The 16,765-nt window shown below is 40.8% G+C and overlaps 1 protein-coding gene across 5 annotated transcripts in view; it reads left to right on the forward strand.

Moving 5' to 3' along the window:
• The first annotated feature begins 3,143 nt into the window (after positions 1-3,143).
• borcs5 (BLOC-1 related complex subunit 5) overlaps positions 3,144-16,765 on the forward strand; it is a 28,306-nt gene continuing 14,684 nt past the window's right edge. Inside the window, exons 1-6 of one of the 5 annotated variants that reach the window (XM_061773995.1) lie at positions 3,144-3,598; positions 4,555-4,698; positions 4,880-5,037; positions 6,456-6,685; positions 14,199-14,377; positions 14,465-14,601. In XM_061773995.1, coding sequence (XP_061629979.1) covers positions 3,541-3,598; positions 4,555-4,698; positions 4,880-5,037; positions 6,456-6,685; positions 14,199-14,265 — 657 coding nt within the window. In that variant the 5' untranslated portion in view covers positions 3,144-3,540 and the 3' untranslated portion in view covers positions 14,266-14,377; positions 14,465-14,601. The other 4 variants (XM_061773994.1, XM_061773998.1, XM_061773996.1 and 1 more) reach the window with 4 other exon arrangements.

Raw genomic sequence — 16,765 nt, forward strand, 5'->3', positions numbered from 1 at the left:
CTGAGCAACGGCTTTCTAACTCTAATTCCTGATTACGATGCTGTAGTTTTTCATCATCGTAGGAGAATAAAATGATGTCGTCTGCAAAACGAAGATGGCTCAAATAAGCGCCGTTAATTTTTAGTCTTTCTTTTTCCCAATTGAGCTTTTTAAATATTTCTTCAAGGCAAGCTGTAAATAGCTTCGGAGACTGTGTTGCCTTGCCTGACCCCTTTTAAAATCCTCGTTTAATTTTAAATTCTCGTAAAATGCTTCGACCTCATCTTCGGTGTAGCTGATGGTCGGCCCATATATTTGTATAAATTGAAGCGAGTGACACTTTCTAATGGAGATGGTACATGTGGCGATTCTATCGGAAACACTTTTGATGCTGGTAACTTAATTTGCGATACTTTTATTAATAATGAAACCAACGCCACCATTGCGTCCGCTTTCTGATCCTCTGTAATAAAATAGATGGCCATTATCAAGAGTCAACATGGCTTCCTTTCCGACGTATTTCACCAAGTCCAATTATATCCCATTTGATAGCTTCTAGCTCGTGTTGTAGCTCTTCTAATTGAGAATCGTCCTTTAGCGTTCGCACGTTGAGCGTCCCAAAAATAAGATTTTGTGAATTATGTCTTTTTTGCTTCTTTCTTGCTACTTATAAAGATTGTCCTTTGGTTTGACTTAAAATGTTTGTAGGAGTAACTGTATTCTGGTCTAGCATAGCCAAGTCCGTTGTCCGTAAGCAGCCATAATTAACCCGGTGATTCTTAGCACCCTCTGCCGCCAAGCTTGTCTTCTCTTTGGCCTCTGGTTAATGAGGGCCGTGTTTTTTGTTGTACTGCCATGAAGAAGGAATAGGCCCTAATCTACCACACTGTCCCAATGGGTGTTGGAAGATTGCCCAAACTTAGTCCCGTAGTTTTACCTACAGTTAAACCCCTAAATGATGACAACGCATTGTGCATTTAGGGGAGAGATATAGATATCTATATCTATCTATCTAGATATATATCTAGATATCTATCTATCTGTATATATATCCATCCATCCATTTTCTGAGCCGCTTCTCCTAACTAGGGTCGCGGGCATGTTGGAGCCTAACCCAGCTATCATCGGGCAGGAGGCGGGGTACACCCTCAACTGGTTGCCAGCCAATCGCAGGGCACATACAAACAAACAACCATTCGCACTCACATTCACACCTACGGGCAATTTAGAGTCTCCAATTCATGCATGTTTTTGGAATGTGGGAGGAAACCTTAGTGCCATATATATATATATATATATATATATATATATATATATATATATATATGTGTGTGTGTGTGTGTGTGTGTGTGTATTATATACATAAACAGGGGGGGCGAGGGAGAGACAAGGCACAAGGCGCCACCCAAGCTCCAAAAGAGGAACTGCAGGGCATGAATCATCACTCACACACACGCACATTTACATACATATATATAGAGAGAGAGAGAGTGGCTGAAATAAGTAATTAACACGTCACGATTTTTTTAAAATATATTTCCAAAGGAGCTATTGACATGAAAATTTCATCAGATGTTGGGAACAACCTGAGTAATAGACACATACAAAGAAAGAACAAATAAACTCAGAAATTAAGTTGTCTGTAATAATGTTAAATGACACAGGGAAAAAGTATTGAATACGCCATCTAGTATTTATTTAATACTTTGTACAAAAGCGTTTGTTTGCAATGACAGCTTGAGCGTGCATTCACGCCATGGCAGGCGGAGTGCATTACTCACTGTTTTCCTTGTGACAACAGTACCTGCTAATTCCAGGTCTTTTTGAAGCTCTCCACAAGTGGTCCGTGGCTCTTGGACAACTCTTCTGATTATTCTTTGCACTCCTTTGTCACAAATCTTACGAGGAGCACCTGATCGAGGCAAATTTATGGTGGTATATATGGCTTTCCACTTGCGTATTATGGCCCCAACTGTGCACACTGGAACGTTCAGAAGCTTAGATACGCGCCTGTAACCAGTGACATGGTTATGTTTTGCAATAATTAGTTTGCAATGGTGTACTGGTACACGCGCCTTACTTTGGTGCAGGCAGCGTGGGTTCAGTTACCACTCAGTGACGGTGTGAATGTGAGTGCGAATGGTTGTCCGTGTCTATATGTGCCCTGCGACTGACTGGCGACCAGTTCAGGGTGTAGTCCACCTTTCGCCCAAAGTCAACTGGGATAGGCTCCAGCATCCCGCGACCCTAACCAGGATAAGCGGTGTTGAAATGGATGGATGGATGGATGGATGGATGGATGGATGGATGGATGGATGGATGGATGGGTAGTTTGCAATGGTCTTGAGACATCTCTTTGCTCTTACGCATCATGAGATGTCTTGACTCACACCTTGGCAATGCGAACTTTTTGTAGGCAATCAATTTGGACTGAACCACCTGATATTCATTTGCACTGACAAGGGGCTGGATTGCTGTTTGATTTTTGATAGATTTTAGGTGTTGTCTTGGCTTTCCATGCATTTTTGCACCACGCTTTCTTCATGTGTTACCTTTTCCCTGTGTCATTTCACATTTTTACACACAACTTAATTTCTGATCTTATTTGTTCTACTTTCTCTCTAATTTTTACAGACAGCTTAATTTCTGAGTTTATTTGTTCTACTTTGTATGTATGGATTACTTGGGATCCCGCGACCCTAGTGAGGAGAAGCGGCTCAGAAAATGGATGGATGGATGGATTACTTGGGTTGTTCCCAATTGTCACATTTGGAAGTACATTGAGTGAGAAAAATGTCGACGTGTTAAATACTATTTCAGCCGCTGTGTGTGTGTGTGTGTGTGTATATATACACACACACAGTGGGTACGGAATTTTCACTCTTTGTTATATTGCAGCCATTTTGTTAATCATTTAAGTTGATTTTTTTTCCTCATTAATGTACACACAGCACCCCATATTGACAGAAAAAAACAATTGTTGACATTTTTGCAGATTTATTAAAAAGAAAAACTGATATATTATATATATATAGAGAGAGACAGAGAGAGAGATTTTTTTACTAACTCGGGAGTGAGTTCATTCCCAGCTCCGACTTCCCTCTTACGAGATAAATGGAGCGCGCCAAAATTGGTACGCTTTGACAATCAGCTGTTGGGTGCGTCACACATCACGTGACCAATATTTACGGAAGTGCCATCATTTTGCGGGTGCTCGTCTGTCTCTTTCAAATGTCACATTATAAGCGAATAAGCCTATTTGTAACCCAAACAAATAGTTACACAAAACCGCTGTGTACGAAAAGTCGCATATCGACAACAAGTGTGTGGTAGATTACGAAATAACCGCTTTGCTTTGTTGTAATTATTAACAAATAGAGCTAGCTTTGGTTTCAGTGCTAGCTAAGTTGTCATTCGAACAACGCTTTTAGGGTGGTAGTTTAGCAGGTGTTCCAGGGCCCCGTAAAGTCACACTCGGTCGTGTTTATCGAAGTTTATAGAACATTTGAACAGTTGGGTAGAGTGAGCTAACAGCCAACGTTAGCTCTTGTAGTTAGCATCATGGGTGCTGAGCAGAGCGGAGATGCAGAGCACAAACACTCCGACTACAGTTCCACAGGTGAGCATGTTTCTTTTCTTTTTCATGCTCCTTATTATTATTTGTTATTACAATGTTTGTATTGCCGTTGTTTTGCTCAGATCATATGACCCATTTCCTCATTGGTCCGGAGCCCAAATCATGATACAACCCCTTGAATTGTCTTCACATTTTCTCTGTACTTAGTCCTGAATTATTTTGTTGATCTCCCCTCTTACGTTTTAGTTAAGGATTTTCCACAACCATTTTGCTTCGACAAAGACAAGATCAGATTTCCCTTGTATCCTTTAAATGCCTGTTTTGACATGTTAATGTGGCATTTTCAAGACCTGAAACTGTTTAAACTTTTGTATAAAATATTTTAGAGGGAGGTCGCCGATGAATTGGTTCACTCACCTGCCTTCCATACAGGCAGAGTGGGTACGATTCCCATGGTTCTGTCTCTATTGCGTGCCCTGTGATTGACTGGCAACCAGTCCTCGGTGTAATCTCCCTCATGCCCGAAAGAGCCAGATGGATGCTTTAAAGAGCCTTAATTAATTATCACTATTCCACAACAAATACCTTTATCACTGAATAATAATATTGAATGTGTATGCTTACATTTTTATTATTTGTTGTACAGTGTTGGTAAAGCTTGTAAATGTTTGAGTGCTTGATTTGTCCGCACACTGCAAGCTGTGTAATACCTAATTAGTTAGGTCTCAGTAACATTTTTCCACCTGATTGTAATTTGACTTTTATGAACCAACAGCTGCTACTTAAAAAAAAAAAGGATTTAATTAAGCTCCAAGCCTTGAAGTGCAATGTGGTTTATAACTAACAATCATTTAATAGAAAACTCTTATCTATGTGTATAGTTAAAACCAAGTGATGAATCATTGGTTGGGGTCAGTCGGCAGCCATTAAAATGTTGTTTTAAACATGACTTAAATCTTGTAATGGTAAGTAATAAATAGAAACTGTTGTCTTTGCAGTGGTTCCCTCTCCGGCTAAGCAGAAGGCAAAGATGGATGACATTGTCGTGGTGGCTCAGGGGACTCAGTCCATGAGGAACATCCACAGTGACCCTGATGTCATTAAACTCCAGGAGATCCCCACCTTTCAGCCCCTCTTGAAAGGTGTGTGACCCAATACTTAAGTTCACAAAACACGAGAAGATTATCAATTTTCCAAGCAACTAGCTGAGCAGCGCCATGAGTAAGCTCCATGCTGGAATAGCAGAGCAGACCTAATGTCAGGCTAATTACACTAATTAATCCTAATTTTGTTGATCTGACACATCTCTTCCTCCCTCGGCAGGAGTGTTGAGCGGCCAGATGTCCCCTAGCAGCGTGTGTCTGGAGAGACTGGAACCCGCGCAGGTGCTGCAGCTCTGCACCCGCTACCAGGACCACCTGCACCAGTGCGCCGAGGCCGTCTCCTTTGACCAAAACGCTTTAGTCAAGCGCATCAAAGAGGTGAGCCGCACAAGCTCAGCGGAAAAGAAAAATCATTAATAGGCAGTTCACCTAACAAACACAAAATGGCTAAAATGGCTCATGTCCAAAATAACAAACTGTATCGCTTGCTTTATAAAATTGTGATGCTTCATTGTCTAGTGAAGAATTTTTAATGACTAAATAAAGTTATAGAACCACATAAGACGTCTAATAGGTTGTCATAGCAACAGGTTGATTACTTAATCATGATGTAATGTGTCAAAACAGGACATATTACTATGAAAATTAACAGTTGTAGAAAAAAAATATAAATATGCAGTACATGGTGTTCCAAAAAAAATTTACATCATTTAAAAATGGATTTTTCTGAGAAACTGCACGTCCTAGGCAAAATAAAATTAAATGGGCTTCATGTTTAAATGTTTATTATAATTTCCAGCAACATCTTCAAATGGATATAGATTTTGTAACCGATTTCACAAGGCTTGACGAATGTTCAATATGTACACCGGCTGTGACACAAAGCACGTTTTCCATTTTAACTTCCTCTTTACATTTTTTGTGCCATGTCCAAATCTGCTTTCCAGTTGGTGTGTTTTAATTGACTTTGCTTGAAAATACATGCAGCACACTCTGGTTTGACTCTGATTTAGCATATTCACACAAAATGCCTATTCATTGCCATTTCACCCTGGAAATAATAATAATAATAAGAAGAAGAAGAAGAATGATAATAATAATTGACATCATTTGAGTGAGTATTCGCTATGTTTGTAGACTACAGAATTATGTTAAAAATTAAAACATAAAAATTAAAACCCTAAGAAAAGGTGAATTCCCAAACTGCAAATATTGTGGGGTTCAACGTAAATATACAGGTATATAGTTTTTCAAGTGTTGACAAAACTGCCATTTCTCAACTTCCCTACTAGGTGGCGCAATTTTGCTTTCATCCACCTTTATATTAGAACGTGAGAAAACGTTGGGGTTGTCTACAGTAGTGTTTTGCAACCTTTATTGAGCCAAGGCACATACTGTATACTGCATCAGAAAAATCTCACGGCACACCACCAAACAAAAATGTCACAAAATGTGCATTTATTGAAATAATGACTTATTTTGTTTTAATGGCAACAGTAAGATACACAGGTTAATTGTGCATTCTGCCATCTACAGTAGTGAAAGAGTATTTCAATTTTTGTGGCTGTCACTATACATCACTGGCATTGAAGACCAAAGATAGATTTGTATAAAATAACTAATATTTTTCTGCCCAATTGGCAAATTGGACAATTTCCTGCAGTGGTTGGGAATCACTGGTCTACAGCCACCGATTGCATCACTCCATTTGTAGAGTATGGTGTACCGTTTTGACCTGCTTGCGTATGCGTAATTCAATATTTTCGAAATAAGCCAGCTTTGTGGTTGTGCTCCAGATGGACCTCTCGGTGGAGACCCTCTTCAGCATCATGCAGGAGCGCCAGAAGCGCTACGCCAAGTACGCTGAGCAGATCCAGAAGGTCAATGAGATGTCAATGATCCTGCGCCGCATCCAGATGGGCATCGACCAGACGGTGCCGCTGATGGAGAGGCTCAACAACATGTTGCCCGAGAGCGAGCGCCTGGAGCCCTTCAGCATGAGGCCCGATGTGGACTCTAGTACCAAGTAAGCCAGTCGCTAGGAAACCTGAGGCGAGGACCGCTTCTCTCTATAACTTTTGTTTTGTGTGTGGAGCTTCTACTTGGGAGAATTTGATTCTCCTGAAACTTAATTGAATGTGAATGAGCTTAGATGCCTCACAAACCTGAAAAACTGGAACTCAGTGAATTTAAAAGCTGCAGAAACACGGAGAAAAACTCAAGAGCAAACGATATACCCAGTGTGGACCAGATAGATTCTCTCTCTGAGGGCTGCCTGCTTTTCCAATTCGGGCTTGGACAAAGGTGACTTTATTTGCCACGCATCAATGTTTCGATATGACGACTGTAAACCTGCTAATGACTCCTCAGAGCTCATGAAGTTTCTTTCACGCTGAGATCCCTACTACAACTAATACTACTAAGATTTCAAGTCATCATGTGCTTAAAGCCATTACACATATGTGGCTGATTTTTGGCCACACGGCCAATACGTAACAAATGAAAAAGGAATTAAATATTATGTTGAAAGGTTGCAGTGGAAAAATGAAACTGCCAAAAGAAGTGTCAAGAAGTACTGTTTGATTCAATGTTTGGTTTCCATTGTCACTGTCACGCCTTTTGGCACCCTTCCGTTTGAGCAGTGATTCTCAACCACTGTGCTGCAGCACATTAGTGTGGCATGAGAGATCAGTATCCATTTTCACTTAATTTTTTTCTGGCAATTGTTATTTATTTAAAAAGTCATTTGGCTTTGTTTGCCAATGACATATAGTGATAGGCAGAGCAATTAAATGCTCTTCTCCTAGATGGCAGACTGTATAGTTAACCTGTGTATCCACCCATTTCCATCCATAGAACACATTTGTGAGTGTATATATTGAGAAGATTTTATTTCAATATACAGTGGTGCTTTGAGATACAAGCGGCCCAACTAAAGAGTTTTTTTTAGATACGAGCTGCCTTTCAGACAAATTTGAGAAAATAAAGAGCGCTGTATGGTGGCAATGAACTAACACACTTCACTACAAGCAAAAGTTCTTCAGGTGAATAATTCTTAAAAAAAAAAAAAAAAAACAGGCTTCCAGCTGTTTATCGTCAGTCCCAGTTTAACATCAAACTAAACAAAACAAAGAGAATTAGACGTATTTAAAACAACCTTAGACGAGTCGACTTAGCTTAATGCTAACAAACAATTGAAACCACCATAGTCAGGCTCAAGAATTTTGTTGGTTTCGTGGTGTTATAACCATTTGAAATGATGGCTATTTGAACACAAATGGTGGAGCAACACATTGACAGACAATATAAAAATCGTTACAGCTTATTGTCTTCATCCACTGCGAAAGGACAAATATTACTGCAGTTTACTGAGGAGTTTTGACCGTCTCCATGTATATCTTTATGCCTCTATTTAACTGCCTCCAGGTGGCCGACCACACATACCAGAAGAAGCCACACAATCGCATGAATTAATCAAGATGTACACACTGTTTAATTCTTTACATTGGCTTTACCCTGTTTTTGTCCTCTCCTTATTGAAAGGTGGTGACCCTAGCATTTTGGAAAACTACAGCCCTATATCAAATTTGTCAGCACTGGCTAAAATTCTTAAATCTCTTGAGAGTGATCAGCTAAAGGAGTTTTTATACACCAATGATATTTTATCACCTTATCAATAAGGTTTCAGAAAAGGGCATGGCACTGTCATTGCTGCGCTGAAAGTGTTAAACGACCTTTCCATAGCACTTGACAAGAAACAAAACTGCTCCACTTTTTATTGATTTGTCCAAAGCTTTTGACACAGTTGACCATGTTGTTTTAAAACCTAGACTTGTGAGCCCTGCTTGGGTTTCTAACTATCGTAGCAGTTGATCGCAGTGCATTAGATACTGTATGATGGTGTATTTTCAGATAATTATATCTGGTCAAAAGGGTGTGCCACAGGGTTAATAATCTCAGTCAAAATGTGTCAAATGCAGCACTCCATCTTTATGTTAATGATCCCATTTTGTACTGCTGTACTGCATCTTTTGCACAAGCTGGTGAAAATGTGCAATATACCTTTGTGCTCATTCAAAATGCACTGGATGAGCTGAAACTTGTTTTAAATGTAGATAAGACCAAGGTTGTTGTTTTTTTAACCAGGGCTAAGACCAGGCCACAACCTTTAAATTTAATTCATTATATACATTTTTTTCATTCTTTCATTGAAAGATGAACTGACATTGACACAAGTATCTGGAGGTGCGTTCGTGGTCACAGAACAAATTGAACTCATATCTTAAGGCAGCACTCTATATAGCTTTTGTGTTTTTTCTTATGTAAAATATGCACCTTGGCTTAATGAAACTGCATTTGTGTACCAACTGCTGTGGTGGAGTCACTAAATGGGTGGAGCTAGGCACATTGCAGCATGTTTATAGATGGACAAAGAATGATTACTTCCTGACCCCCCCCCCCCAAAAAAAACATGTCCATTCAGTGTACACGGTGTCCCTAAAGTCTGGGCAAAACAAAAAATAATGCATATTTTCAATAAATGCATGTTTACTGTCAACGTCTTCTTTGCTGAATTTATGGGCGCCTTCCACTGTCTTGTCATGTCATGATGTCACACTGTTTACAAAAACCTGAATCGTCATCTTACAAAAAATAAACAAAGACGTTATTTTCGCCGCATTTTTAAAGCTGTGCGAGGCATTGCAGCCATGCAGTTCGCATTTATCAGCCTAAAAGCTGGTGTGAATAAGGACTTAAAGGATTTAGCTGCGCGCTAATGGGGAGAAATGGATGGTGTTTTTAAGCTGCTGTGCTTCTAGTTGAAAAGGGTTCTGTGTGGTGGCAGTGTAAGCTGTAGGTGTACCTGCGTTATTTAAAATGTCTTTTGAAACAACTGAAGGGAGGAGGTTTGTTTGAAAGTTGCAGTCACGTGTTGGATATTAACAGGAGGAAGTGACACAATCTGCCTGCGGAGCAATTCGGTGTGAAATGAACGAAATCCAATTTCCCCTTTTTAAACGTCTCATTTGAATGGAAATCAAATGGCGGCTGTCTCCGTTCCTGGAAATGCTGCTCACCTTTCATATCCTTTACCCAGAAACAATTGACTTGTTTTAATGCACAAAAGTAGACATTCTGAGCTTTTGGAGCATCTCTTCTCACAGAGTTGTTAACTGCTCAGCCCATTTGAACCACAATCAATAAAGCAGCCCATAGCAACACAAGTAACCTCTCACATGAATAAGTGTGGAGACTTGCAGTATGTTGTAACCGTATTAAAGGAGACCTGACGTTTTGTGGCGACAGCGTCTTTTAACGGCGATTAGCATCCACTATATTCTGACGCATTGTCACTCCACAATGTTGTGTTCGTCCATCTGTGTTTATGATCCGGCAAGCTACATGACTTATTAGTTCCGCCCAGTTCATTAATACTGTAGTCCTTTATATATGGATGTAAGATCCACTTTCACTTGAATAAATTGTATATAACATTGTTTCAAGTTGTTTTATTCCATTTTATAGCTTTTACAAATAATAATAATTTCCTCAAGAAGGTTGCACGGTTACATGTTCAGCTTTAAATAGCAAGCAGAACACAAACCATCAGTGTCATTCATATGCAAATGAGCACTCATAAAAGCACGCCCTCCTCTTAACATGCGGCAGTTTTATGCTACTACTTGAATCTGTTGACAATAATGATAAGTGGCCTCCTCTCGTTGATTAGCAGGCAAGAGGCTGTCGAGATGCTTTGTTACGCACTCATGTAGAATCAGAGGAGAATCCAAGCAAACGGCCATTTTGAATACCCATAACAGCTCTACTTTTAAGACAAACAACAACAATGTGGCTCATTTAATGGAAGCAATTCTGGAAGCAAATATGCTCTAACCACCAATCAAGACACTGACTATGTTTTGTCTAACTGCAACCCTCATTAGGTACCCAATCCATTCATAACCCAAAATCACGGTGGGATTTGAAACCTGTCATCAGATAAAGTGTTGGGGTGGAAACGTTTCATCTTAAAAAAAAAAAAAAAAAATGAGGCTGTTCATCTGGGAAACCTGAGTGTTGAAACTTTTCATCGGGAAAAGTGTGGGTGTGGAAACCTCACATTGGGAAAAGTCACGGTTGAAACCCTTCATCGGTGAGAGAGTTGAAACCATTCAGGGGAAAAAAGTATGTGGCTGATGAAACCTTTAAGTGTGATAAGTGTGGGTGTGCACCTTTCAAAGCTTTCTTTCAGAAAAGTGAGACTGTCCCATCTGGGAAAATATGGGTGTTAAACTGTCATTGAGAAAAGTGTGGACTTTGAACCCTTTGTCAGGTCAGGCGTGAATGTTGAAACCTGTCGTCGGGAAAAGTGGGGGTTTTGCAACTTACGACAACCCTGGCTTTTACACAGGCACCGTCCCACCTCAGTTACGGCTCCGATGCTACCTCTGTTCCGTGTCCATTTGTACAGAACAGGCGTAAACATCCCAGCTTCAACGGGCTGTATCAAAGTGGCTTAAGATATTACAGTATGTTGGCGTTCACTGCTATTAGACAAGCTAAGTGAATGAATGCCATCACTTTTGTATAAGAAGGTGTGACCTCGCTGCGTCCTAGACCGATACCTCACCTGGTTAGCATGCAGTGAGCGGCGGCTACTTGGTGCGTTTGCATGCAAACTTCCAAATTAACACCTGTGAAATATTAACCACTCGCTCGCCTTGGTGGAATAGCAAGTCGCGTGAAGCCTTTCTCGAGTTGCTCATGAAGGCTGCCGCCGCTGCCTGCCATTTTGTACGTCATAGTGCACACGCTGTTCCATGCGAATATCTATGGGCTCACAGTACATGCGAATAGCGAAACACAAAAACAGAAAATGTGAGCAGAACACACATATTGGCCTTCCTTGTTGTTTTTCTGTGGGGTCTATTGGCGGTTGGCAACAGCCCCCACCAGCGGATACTGTCCTTCCACTACAAGGAAATAATGTGAATTGATGGTGGCCCGATGTTGTGGAGTTTGTTGTCTCTATCTAGCGGTGGGGGTCTGACGCACACTTGGATGTAAAATTTTTGTTCGTATCTCAAGACGAAAAAAATCAGCGAAGGGATGGCTCTTATTTTGAAAAATAAGTCAAGGCATTTTTATCTCAAGGCACCACTCTAATTGACATCCCTCTAAAAATTTTAGAATTGCCGACATTCATAGTTTACACCGTAAATACAGTCTACCAAACCACAAACTATGATCCTAAAACACTTTGATCATCATTTCAAACTCGTCTAACAACATTACCCTTGAATGCCATACAGATGACTTGACTTAGGGAAAAAAAAAAAAAGCTCAGGCATGTGGCAAAGACTCTGCATAACATCCACTAAGAACCCTGGCTTAATTGGGTCCTGTCCGACATACAAATTGTATGCCTCAGTCAAGATATATTACTTCCACATGCTTTCTTGACATGATTTACTGTACTATTTACCCATTTCGACAGGACTTTGATGACAAAAGCAAATTGTTGAATTTATGAATAGTGAACCGTGAATATGCGAGGAAAGAACTGTCCATTTTTTTTTCCTGAGGGGGGCATGTCTATTTGAGAAAGGTGTTTATTTATTCATTTATACACTGCTAAATTTCAGATTTTTAAAGCCACTTTGACTCCTATTTCACCTCAATGTTTATTGTGATTAAATGCCGCAGCTTGGACTTTAATGATTGATGAGCGAAGGTTGTTATGCGCCTCACGGGACACACGTTGCAGACAAGTGTTTACTCTGCGTTTTATTTAACCATCTGAAATATTCACCTCTGACAGAAGTTGCCTTTTCATTTCAACAACAGAAACATTTTAACAAACAGTAACTATAAATCCTTTAAAAGTGATCTTGAAGTTTTAACTACCATTAGCTTTCCAGTAGACTCTGCCTTGTGGTCGCTCCACAAGGTTGTGTGCATCCGTGTTTATGTGCCTGCGACGTATTATCTCCACCCAATCTTAACCTTATTTTGTTTTAAAGGGGTTATTACATAAAATTGACTTTTTAATTGCTTGTTTACAAATAGTAGGTCTCTGGAGTGCCGACCCTCGCATCAAATGTAAAATTAAACAGCCAAGTACAGTAAATGTATTGCTAGGCTCCCATTTCTGAAAATGTGTCTGTGAGCAAGGCAATCTGTATTTTATGAATTGTGATGTCACAATTGGTCTAACATAGTTGGTCCTCGGTTTACGGATGTTTTAGGTCGCCTTGCCTCACAACTCTATGTGAGACAAAAAAAAGCGTGAAAGAGTAGGAGGGGGCGTGGTACTACATTTTATTGTGTTATAAATGTAATGATGTTAAATTGGTTAACATTTAAAATGTTAATTCATTAAGGCTCTTGTTTACATACGTTTTGACAAAAAGAATTACCGTAATGCCTAGTATGAACAAAATTAGGGGCGGCTGGCTTGATTGCTACTTTACGAGTGGAGGCTCGCTTGACCGGCGCTATATACCTACTGGGGGCGTGCCTTTAGCGTCCTCCTTCACGCGCACCCTTCCCGCTTTACGTCCGCATGCTGTCCTCAGCCACGTCCGTTTTTCCTCTGTATAAGCAGCGTGTCGGCAGGAAATGCTCCCAGTCAGTCAAGCGGAACGCTCATCACACAACAACATTTATAGATTTTGGAACTCGGTGCACACATAAGGCAGCGCCACATTATAAGGCGCCCCGTCCATTTTGGAGAAAATTTACGACTTTTAAGTGTGCCTTATGGTCGTGAAAATACGGTAGTTTTATTGTACAGTGTTGAACTCATTTCTATGCCTAAAACTGTGTTCACATCTGATTTAAAACCTAACTTGTACATCTAATAAACAGACATAAAACACTGGTTTTGAAACAAGAACAACTCGGAAACTGCGTCCTTGATTCAAGAGATTGTGATGCACTTTGTCATTTCCCCTGTATGAATGTTAAAACTGCAAGCAGTGATGAACGGGCCCTCCCGCCGTGTTCTCATTAATTGGCATAGGCAAAAAAAGCTTCATTGAATTTAGTGTTTGTCATCTGTCTATGAAACTTGCTTCCCATTGAGGCTTGTTTTGGAGGAATTTTCCTAGTAGGACTTTGGAGAAAACCTACACAGGCATGGCGAGAACATGCAAACTCCACACAGGCGGGGCCGGGGATTGAACCCCGGTCCTCAGAACTGTGAGGCAGACGCTCTAACCAGTCACCCACCGTGCCGCCAAGGCAGGTGATTGTTTACCAAAATTATATACACGACAATGAATCCAATTTTAAAATGTATTGGCAGATTTTTTTTTTTAGACGACAAAACAAAGTTAAGTGATCTGTTCTGAATTCGAGGAACGCGGGGTGCAAGATGGAGGGAGGTGTCATGCAAAGTCATTGTGGATGCACAGCTGCTGCGTGATGCAACACACACACACGTACACACACACAGGCATATATAGACAGCAGGAGAGGAGCCAATGAGGCATTTGGTGCAGACACACACTGTTTGTGACACCTTGTGGTGAAAGGGAGGGGGTGGAGAAAGAGAGCGAGAGAGAGGATGAAAACCCTGGATGGAGAGAGGGAGGAGGATGATGAGGATGAGCAGATGTAGCAGCGTCGCAGCCAGAGAGGAGAGCTTCACTTTCTCCTTCACCCACTCTCCTCCTCCTCTTCCTCTTCCCCGTCGTGAGTCACATCGTTTCAGGTGAGGCCACCTCTTTTATCTACGACCCTCCTCTTCCTCCAACTTCTGTCAGACTTGAGCTCACTTCCTAAGCCTTCACGTCGGCAGAGATCATCACGCGACGTGTGCTTCTCGTGTTCCCGGGGAAAGCTGACATGCCGCCGCAGCATCAGGACCACCGGAGAGCATCGTCCTCCGTCTCTTGATTGGCAGCCGAGCATCATCACGCGGCTTTCACCGACTCTGAACAGCACATTGCGGGAATTACCGTGAGTTAGTTCTGATTCTCATCCTGTTTGTTTGAGCCATATTTGCGGCTAGTCCCATCTCGTGGTGGTTATCAGCCTGGTTGTTACCACATGTGTTGCTACCAGGAGTGGTAATACTGTAAGTCACACGTGCAGGCCATTAAGAAATTGTCAAGTCTTAACCTTCAAGTTTCAAGCAAGTCCCAAGCTACTGTGGGAAAAAAATCAGATAAGTTGAGTCCCAACTAAATTTCAAGCAAGTTGAGCAAGTCATAAGGCATTTAATCTTTCTCAGTCCCAACGTATAGTCACACATTTGCCACTTTGCACCCAGTGTCTGTACTTGTCTTAGTTATCGGTCCAAACACTCAAAATCATAGTTTTTTTTTAATGGTCCTAAACCTACGGAAGGGTATTGCTACCACACCAGGAAAAAAAAAAAAGTTACGAATCAAGTTACGTGATCAATTTTATGTTTTAACGTGGTAAATTGTGATACAATATGATAAGTTTTGGCAATACAAAACAAAGCAAGGTCAATTCCTTTTTTTGTGTGTGTGTGTACTGAAGACATTTTTGGTTTCAGATCAAAAGATCAAGATGAGACAAAAGTTCAGAACTCCAGCTTTTATTTCATGGTATTTACATGTAGATGTAACTCAGGACAGAGCACCTTTTGTTTGAAGCCACCCACTTTTAAAGTGAGCAAAGGTATTGGAACAGACATTATTAAATTAAAGTGAATAACATTTAATATTTGGTGGCATAACCCTTACTTGCAATAACTGCATCAAGCCTGCGACCCATTGACTTCACCAGACTGTTGCTTTCTTCATTTGAAATGCTTTTCCAGGTCTTTAGTGCAGCCTCTTTCAGTTCATGTTTGTTTCTGGGGGTCTGGTGATTGACTTGACCAGTCTAAGACCTTCCACTTTTTCCCCCTGATGAAGTCCTTTGTTGTGTTGTCAGTGTGTTTTGGGTCATTGTCTTGTTGCATGATGAAGCTTCACCCGATTAGTTTGGATAGATTTTTCTGTAAATTGCCAGACAAAATGATTTTGTAGACTTCAGAATTCATTCTGCTGCTACCATCATGAGTTACATCATCAATAAAGACTAATGAGCCCATTCCAGAAGCAGCCATGCAAGGCCAAGCCATGACATTACCTCCACCATGCTTCACAGATGGGCTTGTGTGATTTGGATCATAAGCAGACCCTTTCTTTCTCCATACTTAGGCCTTTCCATCACTTTAGTAGAGGTTAATCTTGGTCTCTTCAGTCCAGAAAACTTTGTTCAAAAACTTTTGTGGCTCATCTCTGTACTTTGCAAAATCCAATCTGGCCTTCCAATTCTTTTTGCTGATGAGTGGTTTGCATATTTCTTCTCTCAAAGTCTTCTTCGTCGAGTGGATTGTGATACCTTCACCCCTGCCCTTTGGAGGTTGGCAGTGATGTCACTGACTTTTGTCTTTGGGTGTCTTTGGTCTTCACAGCTCTCACAATTTTTTTGTCATAAACTGCTGTTAATACCCATGGCCGACCTGTTCGATGTCTGTTGCTCAGTACACCAGTAGTTTCTTTCTTTTTTAGGACATTCCTAATTGTTGTATTGACTATGCCCAATGTTTGTGCAATAGCTCTGATCAATTTTCTTCCTCTTCTCTCAGCTTCAAAAAGGTTTTCTTTTCTCCTATAGCTCTCTGGTCTTCATGTTTGCATAACAGTAAATGCAGTTTTCACAGGTGAAACCCAAAGCCAAAAACAAGCACTCTCTAATTTTTAAGCAATCAATCTAGAAGGCAAATAAGGCTTCAAAACCTTTCAAAATCAAGCCGTTGTCTCCTCTCTCCTTGGGCGTATCCGCTGAATGCGCTGAAATCACACCACACGCAACTGTTGACTGTTAATCAAATACCACTCTGTAGATAGCAGTGTATACATGCGCTATGAAAAATTATATTAGGAGGCTCACTTTCAAAATTGAATAGTTACTGTGGACTATACAAGTAATTCCAGAATAAGCACACAAGCCAATTTACACTTATTGGTAGGGACATAATGTGACTGCAGACTGCGGCACCTGGTCGGCGGGGACGGGAGCAGGAAGCTGTAGTGGTAGAAATAAGTGGTTGTGGGGTGACTCATGCCGGACACCGAGT

The sequence above is a fragment of the Phyllopteryx taeniolatus genome, chromosome 5, assembly GCF_024500385.1.
Source record: "Phyllopteryx taeniolatus isolate TA_2022b chromosome 5, UOR_Ptae_1.2, whole genome shotgun sequence".
Classification (NCBI taxonomy): Eukaryota; Metazoa; Chordata; class Actinopteri; order Syngnathiformes; family Syngnathidae; genus Phyllopteryx; species Phyllopteryx taeniolatus.